Raw genomic sequence first — 27,889 nt, 5'->3', positions numbered from 1 at the left:
AGACATCAAAAGACTCCATTTTCATAATCTTCACTCAACAGGTCAGCCCTCCTACTAAAGCAGTTCTGCTATATTAATAAGTAGAAATGTCACACTGTGGGTGACCTACAGTTTTTCTACTAACAGATAAGAAATGTTTATGTTACTACCTATGGAACCATCTGGACACTGAAGACTTAAAAGCTGTTAATTCAAGTTTACTACTCACATTTTTGGCAGAAATACCCTAGGAATGGGGAAAAAAATCTGATTACCTATATTTCTAACACAATAGAATACACCAAACAATAAAAACCTAAAAATACCTTTCCATTTAAGACCAAAATGAGTATATATGCAGAACTGGGCCATTCACAATCAGCTGCATTTTACAAATATAGAAACTATTACCAGTTAAAAACATATATTTCTGGAAACTTGAAGTATTATTTACAGAATTTACTCATCAGAACACTTTTTAAACTTAAACATAATATTGATATCAGCTGCAAAAACTGGAATACTAATATTTTCATAAATACGTTCAATTCCTATCAATATTTATTAAACAGGCTACCAAACAATAGAAAGCTATACAGTTATTTTTCAAGCACTGCTTTCATGTCCATTATGCACATTTTTATATATGTATGTAAAATAAAATGTTCAAAAACTTTTAGTTTAATGAAAAACTTAATAAATCACAGCAATTGCAGAAATCAAATACAAAAAAAAAAAACCAACACTGTACAATTAGAACTCTAGTCTTAGGAGTGGGAGAGAAGAGAAAGAACTGGAAAGAAAAGACTATACAAGAGATAAACAGAAGTAATCACAGCAACGCTTGTTAGCTTTTAAAGTTTTACAAAAGTACATCCACAGTGACAGCATCCCTAAGAAAATCCTGTAAAATTAATTTAAGTGTTCAGAATTCCTCTTCTTTCTCATTATCATAGATGTAATTCAAATTTATCAGGTGGCAACTACTTAACTCCTCTTTCTGACAACCTTTAAAGCACCAGGAAGCTCAATATTCATAATACACACAATACATTAACTGTGAAAGTTACCCTGTTTGAGCAAAGTTCTGCGTTACACTGTTAGAAGCTCTGTATCAATATTATTTCTGCTGAACAAGGCAGGAAATAAAAAAAAAAAATTGAACAGTCTTTTTTGGGGGAAAAAAAAGTATTCCAAATAAAAATTATTATTGGATTGCTCCACATAATAAAAACACTCCCAAAACAAACTGCACACTCTCTAAAAACGTTCTTAAGTTGCACGCCAGACTTACAGAATAAATTTAGGCCAGTACCAAGCACTCATTTCTTCCCCGTGTGTAAATGCGACACAATCAGGCCTCACATGCAGGCCTCTCTCCCCAACACAGGCAGGACCTTTGTTCGATACGTCGATGTTTTTCCCTCAAAGCCCTTGACATAACTTTCCATTCTTTCCCCTATTATTTTCCGGTTGCCCGTCTAGACTTCGGGACCGCCGAGCCGTGCGAAGCCCCGGCCGCCGGAGAGCCCGTGCACTCGGAAAGGGGAAGGGGGAACAATAAAAAAGTTGGACACAGGAAGACGGGCCTGCAGGTCTGTCGAGAGCCCTGGCCTCGGATCCTCTCCCAGCCCCGGATCCCGGGGGCACCGCCGGGCCCCTCCCCTGCCACCAGCACCCCACAACCTGTCCCCCTGCCCAGCCCCCCGGGAAAGGGGAAGGAGGAAGAGCCAGGCAGGAAAGGCAGAACCCAGCGTTTGATCAGCCTCCAAGTACGACGCATTATGCAAGCAAACGCCAAGGACCAGGCAACTTGCTTCTCGACTGAAAACAAGAAAAACATCGCCTAAAACATTTGGCTGCGAAAATAACCCCCCTCGTGGGCAGCCAGCCCTGGGGCTCCGACCCCGCGGGCGCCTCTGTTCTCTGCCCACCTTCTTCCTCCCCCCAAAAAAACCTTGTGAAATATGGACGTCGGCCGATTATTTGGCATTTTTATCGAGCCGGGCAGGGACGAAAGAAAGAGGAATTGCTGTTTTTTCCTTTAAGATATTCGATAGCTCCTTTAGGGGAAAAAATAAAAAGGGGGGGGGGGGGAGGAAGGGCCATTGGGGGAAAGGGGGCCCAGCGGAGTGGGGGAAGGAAGACGGGGAAGGGCATCGAAATCGGCACGGCAGTGTCAACACTGACACTGCCCTTTTGTATCGGCAGCCACACAAGGCCCGCGGAGGGGCGGCTGCGCTGCCCCCCCCCGCCGGGCGGCCCGGGAGAGCCGAGGGGCGAGGGCTGTCCCCGCAGCGGGCCCGGGCACTGCCTGGCCATTTTGTCAGCTGCGTTTCCACCCCTTCCCTCGGCGGCGAGGGCCCCACTCCCCCCTCCGGGCCGCCCCACACACACTCACCAGCGCGGCGCCGTGTCGTTCCCAGCTCCCCCTCGCTCCCCCCCCCATCTGCAACAATGCTCCGGGATGGCGCCGCTCCCCTCCCCCTGCCCCGGGCCGCCAGGAAGGGCAGCTCGGCTAATGCCGGGGATGACACAACAGGCCCTGCCCGGAGGCTGCCGAGGGGCCCAGCGAGCGCCCCACCGCCCCGCGCCCGCCCCCGCGGCGCCCCCTGACCGAGCGGCGGGGCCCCGGGTACCTAGTTTGTCCCGGTGCGGCCTCCGCAGACGCTCCGTGCCTCCCTCCTCCCGGCAGCAGCCGCCTCGCTTCCCTTCAATTATCAGCTGAAGCCGCAGCACCGAGCGGCGCCTCGTCCGCCGCCTCCGCCGCCGAACCCCTTCCAGCGGCGCGAGGGGGAGGCCGCGGGACTACTTTCTGCCGGCGCCGGGGCCCCGCCGGGGCCCGCGCGCCCCCCGGGCCGGCGGGCGGCCCCTGCCCCGGCTGCCGCTCCCCGCGCAGCCCCCGCCGCGGCCCGGACCGCGGCCCGCTCGGTGCGCTCGGCGGGGCCGCTGTCGGCGGCCGGTATCCCTCCGCCGGGGTCGTCACCCCGGGTCCGCGAGAATGTCCGCCCTCGGGGCGGGCGGGGGGCGGCGGGGCCGCGGGTCTGCGCTGGCACCGGCGGCGGGGGTCGGACCCTGCCCGGCACCGCGGCGCCGCCGGGGCTGCTCCTTTAAGAGGGGGCCGGGCCCGCCGTGACCCCGCGCGATGTCCGCCCCTTCCTGGTTGCCATGGGGACCGCCCGCCGGCGTCCAAAATGGCGGCGGCGGAGCCGCGCGGAGCTGCTGCTCCTTCCTCCGCCCGGGAAAGAAGGAAGGCGACCGGGGCCTGTCCCCGGCTCCTGAGGCATCAGCGGCTTTAGCGAGGGCTTGTGCTTGAGCAAGGAGCTCCTTGCCGGGGCAGGACGGGGGTCGCCTGTTAACGCCGGGAAGCGAGCCGGGAGGCGCCTCCAGTAAGTGCTGCAGGCCGGGCCTCCTGAGGGCTGGGAACGCCGGGGCGCGGCCCGGGGATGTGGTGTCGGTGAGTAGCTGGGCAGCAGGTAAGGGCTGGGTACAAAAAGGGTTATTTCCAAGCTTTGGTGAAAGTGGGTCTAGACGAGGAGCCTCCGTATATGGGAGATTCCTTCTACCTGGGAAGGGGCTCTGAGCGAGGACCAGAGGAAAGGGGGAAATAAAAATCCTTCAAAATGGTGAGTTAATAGCCTTGCAAAGAAGTATATTCTGTGATCTCGTAGCCTGAAAATAGACGTAAGTCTACGCTCAGAAATGCCTCACAAATAAATGAGGTACTAACGTTTAAAGTGAATAAGTAACAAATCCTTAAGTAATGTCACAATATTCCTCCTAAGATAAGTCTAGCTGCACTCTCAGAATAACTAGATTAAGGTGGGGGGTGTCATTCCAGGAATATAAAATTAAACTGCACATCTGGGAATGGGAAGGCTATATATATTTTCCACATGGTACCTGAAGGTGTTTGTGTATCCTGCCTAACGCCTCTGTACGTAACTGGTTTTCCAAACAGGGAGAAAAGCAATGTTAAATATCCTGGAAGAGTTTTTTGAACTTTTTCTTTTTTAAATATGCTACAAAATGTGGTCTATGAATATTTTTCAGAATACTCTAATAGGAATCATCAATGAGGAATACTGAACAGTAAACAAATGAGATTTAACAGATCTCGTTATGAGTTTATAAGGTTACGAAATAAAACTGCAAATATTCTATAATTTTTGTTACATTTTTTACTTAGTTGACTTTATATGCATGAGAGATGAACACAAATGCTTGTGTCTGGCTGGACATACCGATTTAGAAGCTGTAAAATTTCAAAAATTTTTCTGAGAAAGTTTTTAAAATCTCACCAGAACAAAAACCACCAATGTATTTTGAAACTAGAAGGAAGTTTTTTGTTTGTTTTCATAAAGTAAACCAAAATAATGAACATATTTTATTTCAGGGAAAAATTGCTGCACAATAACTGGGAAATGTATGCTGAAGTCTTGTAATGGGCCTGTCCCATTGACCCCGTGGGAATCCTATCAGTGCCCTGCTTGTTCATGGAATATGTAATTCAGTGTTATGGGGTATTTACCATTCATTTTTGCACTCAGATAATAAAAATAAGATGTCCCTTATTATTATTGCAGTCTTCAGTGTTTTGATTCTCATATCTGTTTCCTGTCAAACACTTCAGATATCTATTCTTGGGTTTTCAGTTGCCCAAATATATCCTGAAAACGAACCAGTCAGTTAACATAACTGTCAGTGTAAGGAAGTTAAAATTGTTCTGCAAATGTTTATTGTACAAAGTCTTACTAGGAACTTGGTGTCATTGAAAAATAACTGGTTTAGATTATTGGAAAAATTCAGCTTTGATTTTTATGAGGATAAGATCATTTGAGTATGGTGCAGTGAACATATGTATTTGAATATATCACTATATTGTCTGAAGGTAATTGCCTGAAAGACCTCACAGTCTGTGCCTCCAATCTTGCACACAGTTACCTGGACACTGAAACTTGCTGCTTTGAATAGTCCCATTCTTCAAAGTAAGTGGCTTCAGAACTGTCTGTTGGTTTTCTTTAAAAACAAAAAGGGAGTTTGTGGCTGCATACTGGATTTGAATGAAGGCTTCCATATTTCTGTAAGTGTTGCCCTACTTTGAATGGTCTACTTGAGCTTTACATGAGCAGTAAATTCAGCTCCTTCAGGATGAAGTTATCAATCTACTGGGCATGTCTTATACAGCTCCAGAGTGTTTGTACCTGTGGTCATTGCCAGGATTTCCAGCTATCAACTGACCATCAAGTCCAGCTGTCACAGAGCCAGAAATCCTGTACAAATACAAAATATCTTAAGAATGGCTTAGGGCAAGAAATTTAGTTGGACAAAGAGGCCATATCAGAGAGGTAAAAACAAGTCCCTGGCAGCAGCCTTTGTGTTCAAATGAGTCATGTGAAATGTCTGTGGCTTTTGTGTAGCTTTTTCCCCTGTTCAAGGGAATTGACATCCTTCTTCTGTCCTGCAACCTGATAGCTTGAGGATGTTCTCCAGAAGGCATTTTTGAAGTCTGCTGTGCCTGCCTCGAGTCACTACAGTAGGCCCAACGTGCTGTATAACTAAAAATAAGTTAACGGGAAGTACTGTAAATGAACATAAAGGATGTCTCTGAGAGTAGAGTTAAGTATACACTAAGTTTGCTGAAGCTAAGTATAGGACAATAGTCAAATAAAGAGGACAAGACAAACAGAGAACCTAGAATGTGACACTACAGGGGCACACTAGTTTCTGCATGGGCTGCTTCAAGGAGGAAGAGTAAGAAGAAGGGGGAGTCCTGTAACTCATTGCAAATAACTTTTCCAAAAGGAGACTACATAGGTGCAGATGCATAAATGAGCATTCATGGAATACAGTTCAACCAGCTGGATTGTGTAAAAGGAGAAATCTTTTTGAGCCATCAGTGAAAATAATTTTTTTTTTCAAGTAGCTATTTCAAGTCAGCAATCATAATCTTACAAATGTAGAGAAACTACTGAACATATTTCCCCTGTGTGGGCATCTGCCAGTTCCACTGCAGAAAAATAAGACTCAAAAAGACGACTCCAGGTCATCAAGTCCTAGTGCCTGCTGTTTCATTCAGCCACATAAATGGGACATAGCATAAATGGGATTTGATATGTTTCAAAGGTAGTGAGGGTTTTTCACACAGAACAATTGCTCCAGACCATCACTTCTCTGATGGTTAGAAAGGCAGTTATGCAGACTAATTTACAGCTTCTTCTTTTTGGATATCTTGTGTGTAGGTAACAATGCTGTATATGTGTGTGTATAATAGTGTGGTTCTTTGAGGCTCCTTCTTAGGCCCAGTGCTCTTCAACCTCTTCATAAATGACTTGGACACAGGTCTCCAGGGGATACTGAGCAAGTTTGCAGATGCCACGAAACTGGGAGGAGCTGTTGACTCCCTCGACGGCACTGCAGAGAGACCCCCACAAATTAGAGGGCTGGGCAATCACCAACCATGTGAAGTCCAACAGGGGAAAGTGCTGAATTCTGCACCTGGGCTGGGGCAACCCTGGATGTACGGGCAGACTGGGGAATGAGATGCTGGAAAGCAGTGCCAGGAAAAGGACCTGGGGGTCCTGGTCGGTGGCAAGATGAATGTGAGTCAGCAGTGCCCTGGCAGCCAGGAGGGCCAACCGTGTCCTGGGGGCATCAGGCAAAGCATCACCAGCCAGGTGAGGGAGGGGATTGTCCCGCTCTGCTCTGCACTGGGGCAGCCTCACCTGCAATATTGTGGCAGTTTTGGGCACCACAACATAAGAAAGATAATAAGCTATTAGAGAGTGTCCAAAGGGGGGCAACAAAGATGGTGAAGGGCCCCCAGACTGCTCTGAGTTGTTGTGAAGGAGAAGCTGGTGTACATGTCAGGATAAACATACTAAATAGAAAAACATGCTTGGCCATAAAGTGTGTACTAGGAATCCTGCTAGAATTCATGGGAACAGTGAATAGCTTTTGTTTTGTGTGAGTGCATGTAATATTACATTTTCTCAAGACTGACATGAGGGATGGCAATTTGTGTCACGTATGCCTTTCCATTATCTTTCACTGTACGTGTTTTTCACTCTTGAAATGCCAAATTAATATTTGATATGCCAGTTATAATTTGGCAGGGTTTATCACAAACAATAGATGTTATCTGTTTGTACAAAGCAAGTGATAAATCATATGGCCTCCAACATTAAATGTAAGATGGCTTAAAAGAGCCACACAAATAACTCTTTAAAATAAAATTTCTTATAAATTTTCTAACAGATGATAAGTACAGGTTTTGAAAAGTGCAGTGAGAGGAATCCAGATGGTGGGGTAGTGTAGAAAAGATGGGTCACTCATTTTGGTCAAACAAGGAATATAGACACACATCCCCCACTCCCCCCCAAAAAAAGTCTGGTGCTTAATCTGCTTATAGGGCAGGCTGATAACTAGAATGATGAGGCTGGTAACAAAAGAAACGTAATGGGAAAATGATCCACTCGACATGTAATTAATACCAGCATCTGTCACCATTTAATGAATGCTGCACTAATCAGAGGATTTTGTCATGTTAGTAAAATGTGGAGCTACTTCCCTGTAAAAGGCAGACCTCACCCATACACAACAGCCCCGGCATTGTGTGCAATATTCCACACAGGGGCTGCTCACACAACAGTCAGGATGGCTGAACTTTGTCAAATATGCCACTGCAGAATTGTATGTTTGGTCAGAGCTCAGCAACTGCATTCTCTAGCAAATATATACAGGCCATGTAGATGAGCAAACAGTGCAAGTAACCAGGCAAACAGTTCTGATGGATGTTCTTGTTCTTTACCCCTCACTGCTCCTATTGTTTAGTGTTCGCCTCTACATCTTCAATCAGTTTCTGATTAAATCAATACATTCTGAACACAGCATGTTATTTTGGGTACTGAGAACTACAGTATTTTTTTAAAAGACCTTATAATTAATTGTTTTAATTGAAAAAATAAAGTTGTTTTCTGGCTTTTTAGTTTTAAGTAAAAATTCTGAACCTACAGCACTAAAATCTTTAAGAATGTTTTTTTAAAAATCCCTTCTCAATAAACAATTCTATGTCTAATCCCTGTAAGTACTAAATTAAAAAAAAACACAACAACAAAACCCAAACAAAAACCAACAAACCACATATGGAAAAAAACCCACTTACAAATTATCATTTTCAATAAAATTTCAATTTTAGGAGACATATTAATAAGTGATTATTGTAATGATTGTGGGCTAGTTGATTTTCAGTTGTGAGTACCTTTGGGTTTTATTAAACCTGCAAGGATAGCTCCTCCATTTGGGTAAAAAAGGTATTATAAAGTTAACTATTGAATGCTGGCCTTGTTTTTAAGTCTTAATGATGACATTTGATATGTAACCTATTTGATTGACAGGAGATGCCATTTGAAGTGCTTAAGCCAGATGGATTGGAGGGGGGGGAATTAACAGATGTTATAATAGTAATTGAGCTGAAATTAATTTCATGTTATACAAAACAGTGTTTTTGAAAGATGTCTTATTTTAAGTAAAGATCTGTGGGAGATGAACCTTCTTCAAAATTCTGCTATTTTATTTGCATTTGAAACCTGGAGGATGCCATACCAATTATTGCCTATCTGGACCTATTCTATTTAAGTCTCTTCTTTGACTTTTCAAAGCAAGAATTTGTTCTTAACAAACAAAAACAGCACAGAAATTTTTCTAGAGGGCATTTAAAAAAATTATATTTTTTTATTAACTATCTGTATGGAGGACTTTAATTGCATAAAACTAGGAACTTGTTGTTGTCTTAAGTTAGAAACCTTTCAAGCATAGTTTGATGAGCTCAGAAAGAAGCCATTTTGTCCCAGCTCAGAAAATGTTCTGTTGTGCTTAAAAAGTGTATTTCCAAAACAGTCAAACACTTTCATGGTAATGGTATCACACACTATTAAGCAATTATTATCAGCAGAATGTTTGTTAATCCTAAAATACATAGGGAAATCTCCTTTGCTTTTTTGCTGTCTCTAATTCAGACATCGAAGGAAACAGTAGAGCTGCTTGGAAAATGGAGACAGTTTCTCTGGGGAACTAATGCTGTGTTGGAAAGACATGAATACTGTTGTCAGGTATTTCTGTGCAAGGCTAAAATCTGTTGGTTTAGCAACGTTGTGATGTTGTGTTAGAGTTCAGATGCCTCTTAGTACCTCTCACTTCTTCCATGAAGCGCCACCTCTGGATGTGTGCAGTTGCTAGGTCTTATCCATAACGTTTTGGGGAAGATTTGGGAATTCTTTAGTCATGCTGCAAATTGAAGATGTAATCCAGCACAAGAACCCAACTGACATATGGGCTTTTAACAAGTGCAATGCAGTTTCTGATGTGTAGCCCTAGCAGTGCTGGCATTCCAGGGCTTTCCTTACTGGCGGGTCAAGATTTCTCTACAGAAGCATCACATACAGCCATGTCAGTGGTGAGCTTCTTCCTTTCCAGAAGACTCAGTTCTCTCTTTTTTGAGGGGTGGTTGTTTTGGGGTTTTTTCCCCCCACAAACTTTACTAAACTGTGTGAAACTCTGTGAAACATTTATTTATGATTTGAAATTAGAAATATAACTGGTTCTGAGTCCTTAAGTAGTTATTACTTGTAAAGTTCAGTTGTTTGTGAGCCTATGATAACTCTGTACTGTTGTGTGGGCTTATAAAATTCTTTCTGTAGTAGTTGACCTGTCCTTTGAGGATGCAGTGGAATATTCTTGTATCAATTTCAATTAAGGTATGTTAAAGATGATAAAATAATCTTAGTTAATTCTCTGTTACCATTGTTTGCTATTACTCTGGTTTTTCTGTATCACTGGTGGCCTAGAGATATATTTTTTTCTTTTGTGTCAGCTGGGTTTTGTCTCCTCATAACTAGTCTTTAATATACAGAGAGCAGTGGCACGCAGAATTGCAATGTTTAAGCTCCCATTTTAAGTTTTATGTATGATTTTAATGTTTGTGGCTTTCTTCAAAAGTATTATGCTTGATCTAGTCCTACCTGCCAAGGATGATTTCCAGGTCATGAAGGTATAATAGTTTCTCAAGGTAAGCAATCACAACTACCTTCTGCTTAATTAAGTCAACATTTCCTGCTGTACCCAAATGTTGCTCACATGTTCATTATTGTCAGTGCTTCTTCCAGAGAAAGATTTAGTTATATTTTTCACTTGCCTTACTTTAGGTAGTACATCCTTGTCCATGTTGTTCTCTCTCTTGGGATTCTTCAGGAGTAATTCTACTTTTGTTTTGCCAAAGGTAAGTTTGTGTTCTTTTCTATTGTCTTGTTTTGCTTTTTTCTGCTTCAAGTTCGGAAAAGACTTATTTCTTCTTTTCTGTTGCCTTTATTAACCAAGAGCAATTTACCTTATTTCATTTTCCATATACACAGTAGCATTCATGATGAAGAACTTCCAGGGATATTTACTTGACTAGGCATACCATATATTTACACTTTGTTCATTTACCAAAAGTCAATTAAATGCAATCAGTAAAGTGTTCAAAGGAAGAAGGCAAGAAAGGTGGAAGGCAAAGCTAGAAAAAATCAGGATTTTTAGCTCAGTGTGGGCAGGTCTTACCTAAAGATGTACTAGAGTAATTTAAAAACTGGTTTTTTAAACAAACTTGTTGGTCTAAACTGCTCTATGGATTCTTATTGTAAAGATTTGCTTGATTTTGATTGAGTATAAACTAAATCAATTTGTGTTAAACAGAAATAAGCCTAAATTAAACCAAAGTAAAAGTGCCTGCAGCTTTTGGATGGACTTCACTAAATTAGATTAAAATTGTGCACTGGGTGCAACCAGTGTAAATGTCATTTGTTGGCTGAAACCTAAATTACACAAATTATCTGGAGGAGGGTGGGAACTAGAAGAACAAACAGTAGTGCACAGTAAAATGATCAAAATGATTTGTTGAAAAAGGCAAAATAATACTGCAGAAGCCTAAGAGAGTGTCTGAAGCCAGAGTTCTAAATAACATAATAGGATGATAGTGAACAATAGAGTGAAAGGAATGACAACAGATGGGGATTGCAGGCAAGAGGAGCTGTGTAGCTGGAAAGCATCAAAAAAGCAAGCAGATACTTGTGACAGAAAAGGCAATGTATGGTTTTAATATATGTGCACATCAAATTATCATGACAAATGATAATGAAAGGATAGATTTCAGCATTCACTAAGATGGTGCTACAGCTGAACTGTGCAATTGTTCCCACCTCTGCAGTTTACAATGAGACTGAAACCTAAAGGTAACAAATGTTAAGTTTCATGTAAAACAAGTAATTAAAATTGGACTAAAAAAACTTAGTATTTGAAGAAACAGGAAAAAAAGTCAACCAGCTTTTCAGAGAGTATGCTACCTGTAGTACTGAGCTGAGGACTGGTTGAGAAATAGGACATACTTGTTAACACAGCTTTTTCTGCAAACTGGAGACATAGGTAGGAATCAAGTATATCAGAATGCCTGCACAGTGTGATGGATTCTTTAGTGCTCCTGTCTTTCAATCTGAGGTGGAATTAAAGCTGTAAATAGACAGAAAGGGAACTTTGGAAAACACTTTGATAGTGTTAGTCTGTTCTTAAAAAATGTGATGAGATTTTAGGGGCCACTGCACTAGGTGTTCCTCCAAATTTGGAGTGAGGGGTGTCAGTGCTGGAAGTGAGATGCCCACATAAGAATACAGGAAAACAGTTTTCAGCAGATAGACTGGTTGCAGATGTATACAAGTCAGGAGGATAAGAAGCATCCAAGAAGGGAGCAGTGGGATGATTGAACTAAGACTTCATCTGTAATAAAAAGGATTGCCAGTTATGTGTACATACCCTGCTAAAAGAGGTGCAGATTCCCTAAAAATTACTTTGCACAGCTGCACTTGAGGACTTTTTGAGCACATAGCGGGGAGTCTGACTGTTCTGTTCTGTTGTTTGGGTTCTTTACTCTAAGAAAGAGGAAAAAAACACACACAAAAAAACCCACAAAAAACCTAACCAACCAAACAAAAAAAAGACCACCCAAAAACAAAGCAGAAGAAATTTAAAGCATAGACTAGACCTGAAATTGTAACAAGAAGACCTTGAAACTGAATTAAGGAGGACAAAACTAAAAGAAATGATTTTAAGTGAAACCTGTCAGTGTGTTATCCATCTAGAAAGGAATGTTATGCCTTGCACTTAGCTTGCATCCTTTGTTCTGTTAAGTAGTGGAATAATCTCTTTGTGGCAGTCTTATCTAGGTCTGCCTATTTAATCACATTAATAAATGGCAAGTATCATGCTCATAATTGAAGACTCTGATCCTCAAGAGTAATATTTTATTCCCTCTGATAGTGTTGCTTTCCCCTCAGCACATCCCCTCCCTTCTGCATTGTCTCTTGCTCTTGTGCTGTCTCTCTGATCTGTGCACAAGTCTGTATGTATAAAGGTAGATGTTACCTTCCAAAGCACCTGTGCTGTTGGCAGCTGTGAGAAACAGCTTGAGCTACTTTTTTTTTCTTATTTTCTTGACTTGTTATGTATTCCTTCTCCCCTGCAAAGTCTAGGAAAACCAATGAGGAAAGATACTAAAATAGGAATAAACCAGGTATGTAACTGAGAAAAGGGAGGAGGCCATGGCAAGGCAGCAGATTTTGTGCTCAAACATAACTACTGCATTCCCCAAAGGAGAAGACAATTATTTTTTTTCCAAGCTTTTACTCCATCTTCCTCCTGTATTATACTAATATGTTTTTCAGATGCTTTAAGTGGAAGCCTTTGGTAATCATGCACACATGCACACAGAGCTAATCCCTTAAGTGGGTTGATGCTTCAGAGTATGAGTGAAGTGGGGGAAAATTAGCAACTTCATAGTTGCTCCATATGAAATTTTGAAATTGGGATATTTCTTTTCTTCTTCATGCACTTGAAATATTTGTTAATAGCAACTCACAAAACAGTTTGCCTTGACACCAGGAAGTCATCTTTCTTTCCATGTGCCATTGTCTTTACAGCTGTACTCTGCTACAGTCACTGTTGTATTTTTGCTTGCTAACTAAATTGTTTTAATCTCTTGCTACTTATTAATAGTAATTTTTTTTTCTCCAAAACCAAAGCAGACATAGGGCAGGGAGGGTTTGTGTGATGACTGTTGTGGCCCTACAAACTTCCAAGTACACACTGGTCTGAGAGAATGTTTTTTTTCCTTGGAGAACAGTTTATTTAGCACAGCTTAATAGGTTTTACACTTCAGACTCTGTGGCATATCTGAAATGGACATCCCTTAGAAAGATGAAAAATGGACTATGTCTAATAAATGCCAAAGAGACCTATTTTTGCTTCTCACGAGTGCACATCAGAAGGAAACTATTATCCTGTAGCGATGTGAACCTATCAGTGTAGACAAAATAGTAATTTGTATCATTTCCTGTACTACAGCAAATGCAAGGACAGACTTTCGTATCAATTGTCAAATGAATTAGGGACATTGAAAGCCCTACCTTAGATTTGAAAAGAAAGGTAATAAATTGCCAGAAGAACAAAATGCATCCAATTTCACAGACATAGCGGGCAGCAACTGGTACCTATTTAATTTCATGTTGTCCATGCCTGACATAAGGAATGGCACCAGGGCATGGCTTTAGTTTAATTTCAGTTTGGTGGACTCTTGCACTATTGCACTCAGATGTGTTTCATTTTTTGTGCTTACTCCTATAAAGTTGTCCTTCAGAGACTTCTGGGAACCCTAAATAAATGAAGGCTTCATTAACTGCGACCATTTTACCTTCTTTTCCAAGGAAACAGGACAAAACCTGTCAGCAGTTTTGAGGTACACACCACCACCACCACCACCACCACCCCACACCAAAACCAGTGTAGTCCCTTCTGCCAGGCTGCATTTCCTAGTGTTCACATTCTTGCATATTAACCCAATCAAGACTCTCAAAATAATCTCCTTTGGCCAGTCAAATATTTTCCTTACCAAGAATCTAACTGGGTTTGGAGACAGGAGGAAAAAAGGAGACTTAACAGATTCTTCAGTTCCACAAGATCTGCATTCTTGCTTTTAAGTTAATCACAATGTGCCATTGTAGCCTTACATGAAACAATGCCCATGTGTGTTACTGTTCTGCCCAGCTTATCCCCCAGGGATCAAAGCAGCCCTGCTTTAGTGCCTCAGTGTCACCACGTGAGCAGAGTCTCGCTCTGCCTGAAGTGATTTAACATTTTACTTTAGTTCTTTCACAAAGACCTCTGCATTGGCAGTGCTACCTGACTCCATACCTTAGACACAATACATAATTGCCTCTTCTTGGTGAAAAGTGAGTAAAATTGTAAGGTACCTAATTTCCCTTTTTTGAAGTGACCTAGAAGCCAAAGCTTCATTTGCTTGCAAAATGAGCATAGCTTTGTCTAAGCCTAAAGGTTTCTGTTGTCCAACTCAAATTTTCCTTTATTCCTTACACAGTCAAAGCTGTAATGTGGATGTAGCTGCAACTGTGTGAAAAACTTTGCTATGAAGTAAAAAAAAATTACCATAATAACAATTTCTCAATTAGCTGTGACTATGTTAGAGTAGAAAAACCTATGCCAGCAGGGGTGCTTTTTCATAAGTAAAATTGCATCTACAGTGACAGGCACTGGACAGATGAAGGAAGCAGGTAAGCTGGTAGTTTTCACTGTGCTAATTAATTTCAAAATTCAAACATATATATCTAGCAAAGGCATTTGACTTCATGGCTTGGAAATTGTGCCTAGCTTTACAAATTCTTAGGCAACAGATTAGCAGATACTGGCCTCAAGCAACCAATTAACTCAAAAATATTTAGGTATACAGATCATGACTTTAGAAATATCTATTTTATAGTTATCTCCTTTAAGATATTTCAGTATGCTGATATTTATTCCACTTTCATTTTGTATAGATTTATGTGAGGGTAAAATGGGCAATTTCTATACCAAGGTACATGAAAATGGATTGTTTTAAAACCAGTAGATTCATTTGAAATTGTAGCAAATGAGACAATATTGTGCAAGAGAAAATGAGATAAAATGAGGACTGAAGCACTTGAATACTCTAATTTTGAAATCAAATTTTTGTGGTCTCCCCCACTCTACAAAATCCAGCCAAAAACAGAGATTTATTTTTTTTAATCTATGGAAAATTAATAGAATATGAGATAAAATAGTCTGAGAGAAGGGATTTAGAGATAAATCACTAAGACTAATAGAGAACATGACTTTTTTTTCAGTAGAAGATACAAGGGCTCCTTCACTGCACAGGGAAATGAGAGCTTGGACTGCAGTGACAAATCCAAGGGTGAAAACAAAGACTGGGGATTTAGGCCATTCACCTGGGACAGAGGAAAATGTTTAGCTCTAGATCTCCTGAATCTCAACAACACTATTTTCTAGATTCTGCAGTCACCTTCCTTCTCCAGTGAATGTTTAGCTATTTAAAGGAGAACAATTTAAGGGGAAAATTAATCTCCCTATAACCTTTAATCTGAGGAATTATATTTTGAGTTTCTGCAGCCGAGTCTGGAGAAGTTTGAAATCCTAAAAATGTGTATTGGGGAAGGAAGAAGTTCCTTGTATGTGCCTTTGTACAGAGCTTCACAATTCACACCGTCTGTCTTGACCTTCCCCCAGAGGTTTCTCAATAGACAACGTGAGTCTGTCATGTGAGACTTGTCTTTACTTATATAACTTTCAAAATGGATTAAATTAAGGGAAGGTTGAGGCCAGCATCCTTAAAAGATGGCTCACCATATGACAAATTTCAAATATTATTTTCTCATGCTATGTAAATAGTAACTATGCTTCTGGGAATTTGCAGTCCAGATTAATTTTGACAATACATACTTACTAAATAGTTCGTTTTTTGCTAATTTTCACTTAAATATTTTGGTTGTTTTATTTGTTTAAAAATTTCCTATGACTTTTTACCTGAAGCCTTCTCTGGTTGCTGCTGTTTAGATTTGGTTTTGCTCTTCCTTTCCTCTTCTCTCTTTTTTCATGAAGAAATGCCAACAGAATAAGCAATGTGGCAGTGAATTGCTTTAACACTTGCACCTCCAAATAACATCCAGAATGGAATGTGTCCATGGTAACCAGGATGCACTTACAACACTTTCCATTCCTCATCTTTTTAATCTATGCAAATAATATAGGTACTACAAAGTCTGTGCATTATTTTTATTTGAAATAACCACATGCTAAGAAATTATCAAGGTAATTGCAGATTGTCCCGGGTATTTGTACATAAGGAAGTTTTTTAATGCAATTGACAGTTTGTTCCACTGTAAATCAAAGAATAATGTTTAGAAAAATCACTGGTGTTCAACAAAATTACTTGAATATTTTACTTTTCCTGTGCCTCTGCATGTTGGCCTGATCTTTCCATTTTGGCAGAGAGTTCTACTGCAGTGTGCTTCCTGGTATAACAATTAAAAGGAGGTAAGATTATGGAAATATGTATTGCTGTAGTTTTTTTTAAATTAGTATTAAAATGCTTTGGAATTTATACTTCCACACAATAATGCTAGAAAGTAAATTTTCATAGCCATGTTAAAACATCTGTTGTAATGCACAGGGGTATTTAATTTGTAGAGTGTTGACTTAGTGTTTCATTTTAGAGTTTGTTGGATTGTATAAAGATAAAAATCTGATTCAAGAGTCTATAGACACATATGCCCACTCTAGTGTTTGGATTAAAGACGTTCTTGTACACTCACATAAAGTTACATTACAGATAAATACACTCACACACACAAAATACTAAACAAAAAATACATGGAATACTTGCTGTGAAAAGTTTGTCTTGCTTACACCAGTGCAGAATTTCAGTATCTGCTATCTGTATACACTTTGTTCTGTTGTACTGTATATCCCATACTGAAAAGTATTGATTAATGTATTTCATTTACACATTGTAATCTGTGGTGCAATATATTTCTGCTTTTTTAAGAATTAGACTTGTGTGTTCATTTTCTGTACAACCTTATAGATTTAATCTGTAGAATATTGTTCAAAAGTTAGAAAGCAATAGCTGTTAATCATTTTTGGCAAGTGGTTTTGGGGGCAGGTAGAACTATTTTCTTTTTCAGTAACACTTGGCATTTTCATGCTGAGAAATGGGGATTTTTGGTTTGGGTGGTTGTTTTTTTTTTTTTTAATAAATGTCACTTCCAACAGTAACATGAAAAAGCCCAGAGAAAGCCTCTTAACCATGTTCCTTTTCTCCTTTAACAATGGGGTTTTCCCTATAGGATACTGTATTCTTGCATACCATGTTGAAGGGTGTGCAAGCTGAGGAACGTGTTACAAAGATGTCTTTTCTTTCTCTATTTGCATATCAGTTTTGTTCTGACCTTACTCTCACCTCGTGTTTTCCACAAATAAGAATGGCAGTAGCTCTACATGCTGATTCTCCCTACACTGCCAGAGATAAAAAGAGCTTTTGGAAGTACAGTACAGCATTCAGTGTCCTATTATCCCCGTGGTGGGCTGCAAACATACCAGTTCTAAAGCCTTCCCAGGCACTAAAATCGTCTCTGAAACAGAATGACAAGGGCTTTACAATCACTTCAGCATTGAATCCTCATGTTACCACTAGTATATGAAACACTGTTATTTTAGCAACATGATAATCTATATTGTGCATGTACATTGCAGAACTGTTAACTCTGCTACCATCAAATGTTTCAGTGGTGTGGTTTACTTTTCCTATATTCAATTCTAAAATGCAGATTGGATGAATATTTTTTGCCTTCAAAGAGGCAACTGTTTCACTGCAAAGGAATAAAGATTGTGTGTGTATTGTAAAATAGGATGAACTTATGTAACTGAGTAGGATGTTTTTTTCATTTATTCACATAATAAGGGTACAGAGTATTGCAGATATGTCTGAGCTGTAATTGAAGCTATTCTGTATGTATGCAATCAGAAATATGATTTAGCATTCTGATTACCCCCTATAATGATGTATTAGCCACAATAGCCATCAAAATGATAAATTTTAGCTGTTAAGCCTTTATTCAAATTTGTTTACTGTTGCTATAGCTAAGAGATTAACAAAGTAAAAGAAAGACTTGAAAAATACAGAAATGACTGGTGTCTTAGCAGATCATCTGAGCTTTAATTTGAAAATTAGCGATGAAAGTGAATGCAACTCTTTGGGAGTTACAAACACTTAATTCTCAACTTTAAAATCTACATTTTATCACTGAAATACCAGAGAGATCTAAAGTTAAATTCGATGTTGAGAGATGTAAACACTGTTGTCAGATCTGATTTGTAATGATAAATTTAACTCTGTTCTTCGGTCAGTATATGTGAGTATTGACTGTTAACTCAAGGCTTGCTTTCAGTTTTCCTTTTCAACATGCCAGAAGAAAAAATAAAGCTCTGTGGAGTTTGTTTTTTATATACACATATAAAACACATATGTGTTTATATAAAACATATGTGTGTGTGTTCACCTCACTAGTATTCTCATTTGTCAGTTGTATCACTCGTATCAGGAATCCACCTATAGATATGACAGTGTAAACCCCTCACTTTTCTCAAGGAACTGGAAGGAAATAAACCATATTAATATTAGTAAGACTAGAATATATGTTCTTTTAACCTTGCCTACAATAGCAGGTGAATCTTACTTGTGGCTTGGAGTGTGATCTTTACTAGCATGAAGGGAGAAACGTGATTATGACTTTCCTCTCCTGTAGACCCAGCTGTGACAGCAACAAAAAGAAAGTCAATATTAAAAGCTGACACGCTGTTTAAGCACACAGGTAATGTTTTAAGAGAACTCTGGGAAAATTACTGATAGTCAGGGCCACTTATTCTCCAGCATTTCATAGCTACCTAATTTACTATTCATAGTAATTTTTTGTCTCAGTTGCATGCTTTGTAATGCAAATTTGTCTCTGAAAATGTGAGTTGAACATGTACTTCTGGAGTGCCTTTTCCAGAGTTTTCAGACAGTCTTAAGTGCTGAGCCTTTGAACTGTCCTGTTAATTTTGATTTTAACAAAACGTTAAAATCACAGTGTAACTTCCAACACTGCCACTTTTGAATGCCTGAGCAGTTGAATGAGTATTTCTGCTTATCAGGCATTAAATTATGTGGTTAAATTGTGTTTCTATGACTAAATGAAAAACAAAACCAGAATGTTTATAGTTTTGCCAGTTGAGATGTCTTTAAATGTGTGTTTATTTCTACAAACAATTTGCATGCAGGGGTTGGGAATGTTTTCTTTGTATGTAAAAACATTTCTCACTTGTTCTAGGTGCATTCTGGGATGTTTATTGTCCTTTGAAGCATGTTTTAGGGCTGCTGGTAAAGTAACCATGGTCTGATCTCTTACAATAACTTTGTTTTGGGACTGCAGTAATATTTCCACAATCTGACACCTGAATCTGAGTATTTATCTCAAGGTACTTGATACTCATTTCTTCTGCTTTTTTTCTTTTTCTTCTTTCACAATCGTGGTCACTTAGGAGTGAATTTCATCAATTAAGACCTGGAGAAATTAAAGAATCCCAGGAGGATTTTTTGATGATTCATCTCTTCATAGGAGATGATAATAAAAATTACAAATTTGTGGTGGCATATAATGGAATAACATAGCAATATTGGTCTGTAATAACTTCCTGAAAGATGTGATTGCTTTGGCTAATAGACTTTTTTCCTATGAAATTATTAATATAAATTAATGTATGAATACAGGAAAAAACAAAAAGCTGTGACAGTAAACCTAAATATATTATAAAACTCAGCAACACTGATAGTTTCATTATAAGACAATGACAGAGATTTTAGCAACAAAAATAGGCCAGGAAGCAATATTTTTATGGCTAATAACTCATAATGCTCTGTGGCAGCCCATTTGTTTTTATGGCCACCTGGATTTCCAATCTGATTTAACACAAGTAACCACAAATGCTGCAGGTAATTGGGACTATGCAAGTGCAACATGACTTCAGGAGCTGCAGCCAGAAAGACATCACTAAATAAACCTCAGAGGTAGACTGGCCACTGAGAACATCTGAAACAATGATGCATTTCCCCAAAATTCTGTGGAACTGTGTGTCCCAAGTAGTTATTGCTTTGCATCTTCCTATAATCTTCGTTCTCAGTAATGGATTAACTTTAAGAGATGATCATGTCACAAGATATGGTGGATCCTGATCATGGCTCACAGAGGAATGTATCCTGAAAATACTAAGCCAAAGACACATTAATTCACTGACTGGAGGGAATAGATGAGGTGAGCTATGACCTAGTCTGGAAATGGAGAAGTTCATAACTGCACCTGCAGGGACTGCAGTTGAGATCTGAGGCTTTTGTAGCCCAAGAGACCTGACAGGACACCTTGGATTGGGGAGATTTTATTCTTTTTTAAATAAACTGCTCTTGTATTCTGTTTGTGTACAGATATTGAAAAAAAATAGTTACAGATGTGACTTCATATTTATCCTATTTTTATTATGAACTTGGAAGGTGTCATTTTCAAATGAAGTCCTGTTTTTCTCATCAACAGTTTTCGGTAGACATCATCTTATTGAATCATCATCTTATCTGAGTAAGTTGCCCAGGGAGGTGCTGGAGTCATTGTCTCTGGAAGTGTTCAGGAGGTGTCTGGATGTGACAGGGGTGGTTATGGTGGTGCTGGGTTGATGGTTGGACTACATGATCTTGAGGGTCTCTTCCAGCCTTGATGATTCTAGGATCCCATGGTTATTTACTCCTGGGTGGAGGAGGTCTGCTTTCCCAAGAAGTATATGAATCTTGGGTAAGTGGTATGGTGGGAGGGAAGAGGGTAACATTATATATCTCTTTTCAAGAATAAACTTGACTGTATCTTCATTTATGATCTCGGATAAGACCAACATGTTCCCTATGCTTTGCTTATTAAAATCTAACACTTCCTACGGCACAATCCAGAGATTTTTAGCCCTGGTGATTTAGCGTGGTCTGCACTTCTATGTTTAGGTTTGTGTTTGTTCGGTTTGTGTTTCTCATTCCCTCTATAACTTTTGCAACTGATCGATATCAAGTGATGTGATAGAAACAGTGACACTTCCTTGGGCCGTTGGGTGGGAGGCTGCAGGTGAGCCCTGCTGGTGTTCAGGGACGGACACAGCACACCTTCTAACCTCAAGTGACTGCGTATGTGCGCGAACCGTGGAAAAAGTCTCAATCAGCACTCACAGTCCATGACAAAACCAATCTTTAATTCCAGTTATTACTGCTTGTTTTGACTAGAAGGGGAATGAATGTATCCTGAACCAATAGAAAATGGACTGCCTGTTGGATTTGGCTCAGGGTGTCTTTAAATATGCTGGGTTTTTGCAGTAGACATTCATAATTGCTCTGTTAGTTGAAGCAGAGTTGTACCACATTTTAATTTGTGGCAAAATTGATCATCAATTTTTATAAACTTGAGCTTTCAAAGAAGTATTTTTCTATACTTTTTAGTTTACCACTGGTGGGTTTATTTTATTTACCTCATAAAAGTAGATTTGACATGTGAATATATGTTAGTGAGAAGGATTTTAGTGAGGTTTTTTTTCCATTGCTTATAGTGTAACATTTTCCTGCAGCATTTGATATTAATATGATGTCACAATAAAACATCTGTTTTACATTACCTGGGTACAGTGATTCAAATGATTACATTATTGTTAACATGCAGTTTTCTACTATCACTCTGTGTGTTTTCAGTAGGTTACAAATAAGATCTGCCTGCTTTTTCTTGAAAAGTATTGCTGGTAGTTCAGAGGCTTCCTATCCCATAGGAAGTATTGAAAGCCACAGTAGCCATTCTTTTCTAACATTTGATCATTTCTTCCTTCTAAAATAATCTCAAAATTTGGGAGTTTCCCCTCTATTTTTTATTAAAATTATCATATAAGATAAAAGTGCTTTGTTTTCAGAAAAGTGCTAATATAAATAGAAGTATTATGAGAATAAATTACTATCTTTGTGAGAAATTGTATTGTTATGCTGACACTATTTCTGTCCATAGCTCTTGCTGTTCCACACAATCAGATGTTTTTACACCTCCTCACCTCCTGTTAAAGGGAGCTTTGCTGCTCCTAAGTATTCACAAATTATCATTTTTTCTCTTAATTCTCCACAAATATATATATAGGAATTATATATATATACATATATATATATATGTACTGGAATAATATTCTAGTTATCCTTACTGATTTTTTTGCCAAATGAGTTCAAAGAAAAAACTCATCATCATACCCATGGTTTGCTGCTAAATATTTGGTACATACCCCAGCCACCAAAATGTTTTCCTGTTAAGTATTGGTATTTCCTGTTGTTATCTCCTAGTTTTCATTCCTAAGATTTTGTCTGTTTTCATGGGTTTTTTTAAAGAAAGGTGCTTAAACAATTAACATTAGCATTTTAGTAAATTTATAGTAACTACCATACACCTATAAACATCTGTGTTTGATTTGAAATGTTTTCTGTTCTTTTTGGACAGTGAAATAACTTATCATTAGTTTCTTTTCATAATCTCCATCAAGCCAAGAGGGTACAGCAAGGTTTTATATATGGTTTTGCAGTGATGGAAAATAAATTGATGATAGTGTCAAGCAAGAGAAGAGAGGTCTACTTATATTTCTGGATGAGTGAACAAATAGTACAAGTCATCAAATAGTCTCCAGCACTCACAGGATGAAATTTTCATAGAAAATTTGAAGTTCAATAGATTTTCACAGTTAGTTCATCATTAGCTGCAGATACATTAATAAAGCAAAATAAACACAGCTAAATATATTTTAAAACAGCCAAAACAGATCACATTATTATTTCTAGAAATAAATGATTTTAAAGAAAAACTCAGATATTCATGTGGTAACCTGCTTAATCTTCAACATGAAATACCTGCTCAGTGTATTTCACCATCATCATCATTCCCAGTATGTGAAGATTTTGATCATCCTTACATACCAGCCTGAATTAATCAGCCCAACCATTTTTAGTTGACTGTGTAGATCATTTTGTACTTGCATAAGGAATTTGAGGAAAATTACCAACCATATAGAACTGACATGCTTGGAAAGCAAAAAAGCCAAGGAGAACTGACAGCAAACTGCACTTGCAGCACGGAAATGAAAGCTTGCATAATATTGGGCCACCTACCCAAAGACACGAAGGAAGATAAGGCATTAGCTTCCTTCTCCATAGCTGCCTTAGGAATATTTGGAAGGAAAAAAGAAGGAAAGTGTCTTAACATCGTAGCAGTGAAATCATGTAATTTTCAAAGCTCTTTTAAGTGTAGCCACGTAAGCTTGAATTTTGTAACTAATCTTATAAAATACTTTGGAAGGAAAACGGCTGCATCAAAATTGGCCTGTAGTTAGTATAGTTTCAATTTCCATGATTCTGTTTCTCTTTTTATCACTCTAATGTACATGAGAAGATAGATTCTAGTTAGCTAAAACAAAAACAAACCAACCAACAAACAAAAAAGCAATAAAAAGACACCACTTTGGATGTATTAGAAAAAATTTCCAAATATAAAAAATAGTAATTCTGCTTTAAATTTTGATTGTGTATGAAAAGGCAAAAAAAGTCCTGTACTAATCTGGATGACTGCATTCATTTTGTTAGATCTTAGGAAATCAAAATCTTCATTAGACGTGTAGCAAATTGAATTCGGGATTCTGTTTTATAATGAACTAGTAATTTTATTACAGCAATTTGATAAAATAGATAAGTGATCTGAAGAAATAGTGTTAAACACAAAAGGCCAAGTTCCAAGTGGGACACAGAAGCAGAAATAATTGACTGTATGACTGCACGATGGGAAGTAGCTCACTAAGTAGGAAACCTACAAAGAGAGAATTTGGTGTATTAGATTATAAAGGAACGAGCCAAATGTCATATACTGAGTAATTAGCACAGTCATTATGTAAAAAGATCTAAGGGATCTTTTTGGATCCCTTTTGGATCCAAAAATGGTTCTGGATGTTCATGTTAAATGTTATTTTCTCTAGAAAACATAAAAAAAAAAAAAAAAAGCTGTCTGTTGGTTTTGGTTTTGGTTTTTTTTAAAGATGTATGTGAATAATTTGAGATTATTGATAAGAAATTTTAGGCTTTTACAAGTCTGTTGTCACTTGGGTTTGGTTTCATTTTTTTTCCCTGTACTGTTTGGTGCCAAAGTTCTGGAATCTGTGGCGAGATAAGTATGACTTCCTGGAACGGCTTCCTGTCCCATTGCTCCTGTACATCATTTCCTTTCTGGAGCTTGAAGATATTGCCAGACTTTCTCAAGTTTCACACAGGTCTGAAACAGTAAACATTTTGGCATGTTGGTTTTGATTCATCTCATTGGTTTAACATAATCGTCAATCTGTCTGCTTTACTTAAGACAAGTAAAGTAAGGATTGTCTCTTCATTGAGCTACATCTTAGAGAGACAGTGCTTATCCTGCAAACCTTTATTTTATAATAAACACAATGATGCAGACAATTCCATTGCCACCCGTGGCTGGATGTTATGCCCTGCTTCCAGGATTAAGTACTGGAAATGTAAAACCTTTGCTTTGTGTTATGATTCGTATTATTGTAATGTTTAGAAACTTCAGCCACAGCCTGGGATCCCCTTATGTTAGGCTCATTAGCAAACAAAAAGTCACTGCCATTCCTTACATTTACATCTGTGACAAAAGACAGGAGCACAAGGAAAGAGATTTTTTTCTTTTTTTTTCTTTTTCTTTTCTTTTTTTTTGTTAGACTTCACTGCAAGAAACTGTAAGAAACACAGGAGGAGAAAGAGATGACTTTATGCTTGCTTGCTAGGAAGCTCTTTCCAGCTATCAGGAAAGCATGGGAAATAGTATGAACATGTTGAATTTAAACTTTAAAGAGAGAATAACAGAAGTCACCACTACTGGCTGCCTGGAGCTCAGAGCAGCCTGCCTGTGCTGAATGAGGGGTAACAAATTGGAAGGGTAGGCTGGACATTGCAGAAGAATGACAGGCAATCTGTCCCTCATATTGAAAAGTCCTTCATATAGAAAAGTCATATTGGAAAGGCCTTTGAAAGGTCATCTGTTCCAGCTTCCTGGTCTGTGCAGGGTCGGGAAATTGGGATAGAAAGATAATGTGTTCAGAGCTATGATCTAGGAAGCTTATTTTTGTGGGTCTGAATACCTCAAAACTGTATTTTCTATCCCAGTCAGAGCCTGAGAAAAGGCTGCTGCAATAACTCCAGTAGGGGGAGAAAAAGATTTTAGCTTATGAAAAACAGGAAGAGAAATGTTTTAAAGGGAAAAATAACTTCTTATCCCCAAGGGTGCTGTAGGAGCCTAGAATGAAGCCTGTCAAGTTATGAGTTGAGCAGTTAATGAAAACATAATGGTGAGACCTTATGAAAAAGTTAAACCCAGGTTTAGTTGTCTTGAGTCTGCTGTGACAACAGATACACTCTGAAAGACTTTAGAGACACAGATTAACCGTGTAGTGTGGAGAGAGGGATGTGTCTGGTACAGAGCACATCTCCAAACTGTATCAGGATGAGATTGCTCCCAGGGTTTCTATTATTTTGAGGCTACGTGGGTCAACATTTCAAGTTGTGTGTCAGACTGCTGGCAGTCCCAGAGGACGTGGCTGTGCTGCAAAGGTGTTACAGATGCTTCAGCAAGACAGAGTTCAAGTGAGCACAAGAAATAGGAGACAGTGCAAAGAAAGCACAGGAGAACATGGCGAGTCAGGAAAATAGAGCATGTCATTAATTTAGAGATGAAGGCCAGATGGGAGTAGATAAGCTTGCTGAGTTCTGGGCTTTATTTCAGTTTGCAGATAAAACAGTCGATATTGTGACTGGGAAACAACTGGTTAGAGAATAAGGGAATAAAAACAACTAAAGGAGAGGAAGAGAATGGATAGAAGAGAGGTCAGGAAATTATTTGTGAGTATATCTGGAATTCATCTGTCATTTTGCAGACTGTGAGTGGAGCAGGATGAAGTACTGTGCAGGGCAATAAACTTTTTATTAGTTTAACATAAAGCCTTGGATATTCTGGAATTTAAGGAAATCCTAGAAAGAATTAAGTTGCATGATAACAAAGATAAAATTTTGGGACAATGAAATAACCTACTAGAACTAGTAGGTTCTCTTTCTCTCATTTCAGAAGTATTTTTATGGAATTAAAAATTTGCCCCAATAATATGAGTTTTCATTTCCAAAATAATTCACGTGTAGGCTGGAATGCTGCTCTCTGTGGGATTATAAAATATCATATTCGGATTTTATATTTTCGTCCCGGCACAAGGGCAGGGCGGGACTCGTTTCGGTTGTTTTGGGACGAGCCTCTTCCAGAATTCCCGGTGCTGCGGGGACGTTCCGCCGCCAGAGGGCGCCGGGGCCCCGGGGCACGGCCGGATCACCGGGAACGGGGAAGAGCCGCGGGAACGGCGGGAGCGGCTGCGCTCGGCTTCCGATATTTATTTGTAATTTTTTTTAACAGAACACTGTGTTTGGAAATAAAAACATTTGATAATAAAAACCAGCCTCTGCTATTTTTAACTTCACGGTGTCCATTTCTCATGGGAAAAGCTGAATGGGGGAGAGGCAGAGAGAAAGCAGAAATTCAAAGAAAACTTTTAAAAGGTATATATTTTCATTTCAGCGCTCCTACAGCAATTTTGCCTCAATGATCCCTGCTTTTCCTTTGCTAAAACGTGCTAGGATGTTGTGTGTGCCTGCACAAGAACAAACAGTTCACACTGTGAACAGTGACAGCTTTGCTGTAGGCAGTGAATTAAACAGTTTAAGGTATTCAGCTCCATCAGCAGTAACACAAGTTATACCAGGACTTTTGCTGTTCTATTTCTGCTACCACTTACCAGCCACTTGAATTGGAGTCATCGAGTACAACTGCACTTAGGTCCCTGCAACTGCACATGTAGAGAAGTGGAACGTTTGGGGGAAAATCAGTGTTGCTGTGCTCTTGTATTACTTACAATGGGTAGATAATACATAATGACACAGAGTATCTTCCTAATTTTTTTTCTTGTGATAGTTCTGTCATCTAATAAATTACATCATTTTTGCTTCCTCTTTATAATATTTTTACCTGATTTTTTATGGAGTCATTCTGAAAGAGAGAAGCACCTCCTGACAAACAGGCTTAATCCTTACAGTACTTCTGAAAGTTGCCTAAAATTGCATTTCTGTTGTAAGCCCAAGGCTTCTCTTACGTCCTTGAAAACAGATTTGTATTTCTGATGTGATTTCTACATCCTGACAAGTCTTTTGGCATCAACTTAACCAGACTGGTTGATTTCAGAGCAGGTGTATGAATCACATACCAGGAGATTATGGCATTACAGCTGCTTTTAGTGTGGCAGAAAGGCCTTTGATATCATACCAGAAGAAGCTTCTCAGATATTTCACAGAACAACATGGGATACCTTGCACTGGCAACTCTGGGCAAAACTTCCACTGATATCTTGTGAATTTTAACTCAAGCTGTGTCTTTCAAGATACGTGGGCAGCTCACACTGCAAGTGACCTTGATACAAGGCCTCTGTGCTGTCTAAACACATTCTGTGTAGTAGAATAATCACCAATGAGTAAACCAAATTATGATTTCTAACCCTCTACTTTCTCTTACAACTACCTGTGTGACAGTGTGCTATGGGAAACTATTGTGGAGAACTTGTGTGACACAATCACACCTGAAATGAAGGAGCTGGCATAGGAAGTGGGCTGGAAACCATTCTTTGCACACAGATGTCCACTGCAGCTACAGCTCTGAAGGAGGAGGCAGAAACAAGATGTTCAGAACAAATAACTGAATAAAGGTTCATTTTTCACTGAAGCAATTGTTGTAAGGTGTGGGTTTGCTGTTTATCGGGTCAAACACATGGACTTCTT

General features: G+C 39.3%; 2 protein-coding genes and 1 long non-coding RNA gene across 9 annotated transcripts in view; 2 read left to right on the top strand and 1 right to left on the bottom strand.

Moving 5' to 3' along the window:
- Window positions 1-2,748, bottom strand: part of TRIP12 (thyroid hormone receptor interactor 12) — a 79,738-nt gene extending 76,990 nt beyond the window's left edge. For 5 of the 7 annotated variants that reach the window (XM_064666411.1, XM_064666416.1, XM_064666418.1 and 2 more), the window contains exon 1: window positions 2,619-2,748. The gene's annotated coding sequence lies outside the window, so the exon portion shown is untranslated. Of the gene's footprint in view, window positions 1-2,380; window positions 2,430-2,618 lie in introns of those variants that run through there. The other 2 variants (XM_064666417.1, XM_064666415.1) reach the window with 2 other exon arrangements.
- Window positions 2,749-2,842: 94 nt separating this feature from the next.
- Window positions 2,843-16,941, top strand: LOC135419714 (uncharacterized). Its single transcript, XR_010433121.1, has 2 exons — window positions 2,843-10,255; window positions 15,222-16,941. It is a non-coding gene; the product is annotated as an uncharacterized LOC135419714 (long non-coding RNA).
- A 1,136-nt stretch (window positions 16,942-18,077) lies between these two features.
- On the top strand, window positions 18,078-27,833 carry FBXO36 (F-box protein 36). The gene is given in 5 exon segments (XM_064665596.1): window positions 18,078-18,132; window positions 19,398-19,602; window positions 21,034-21,086; window positions 24,093-24,290; window positions 27,622-27,833. Coding segments are annotated over 5 exon segments (696 nt in total). The 3' UTR covers window positions 27,807-27,833.
- Window positions 27,834-27,889: the final 56 nt, after the last annotated feature.

The sequence above is a fragment of the Pseudopipra pipra genome, chromosome 10 (assembly GCF_036250125.1).
Source record: "Pseudopipra pipra isolate bDixPip1 chromosome 10, bDixPip1.hap1, whole genome shotgun sequence".
Lineage (NCBI taxonomy): Eukaryota > Metazoa > Chordata > Aves > Passeriformes > Pipridae > Pseudopipra > Pseudopipra pipra.
This window is presented reverse-complemented; position numbering and strand designations above follow the sequence as displayed.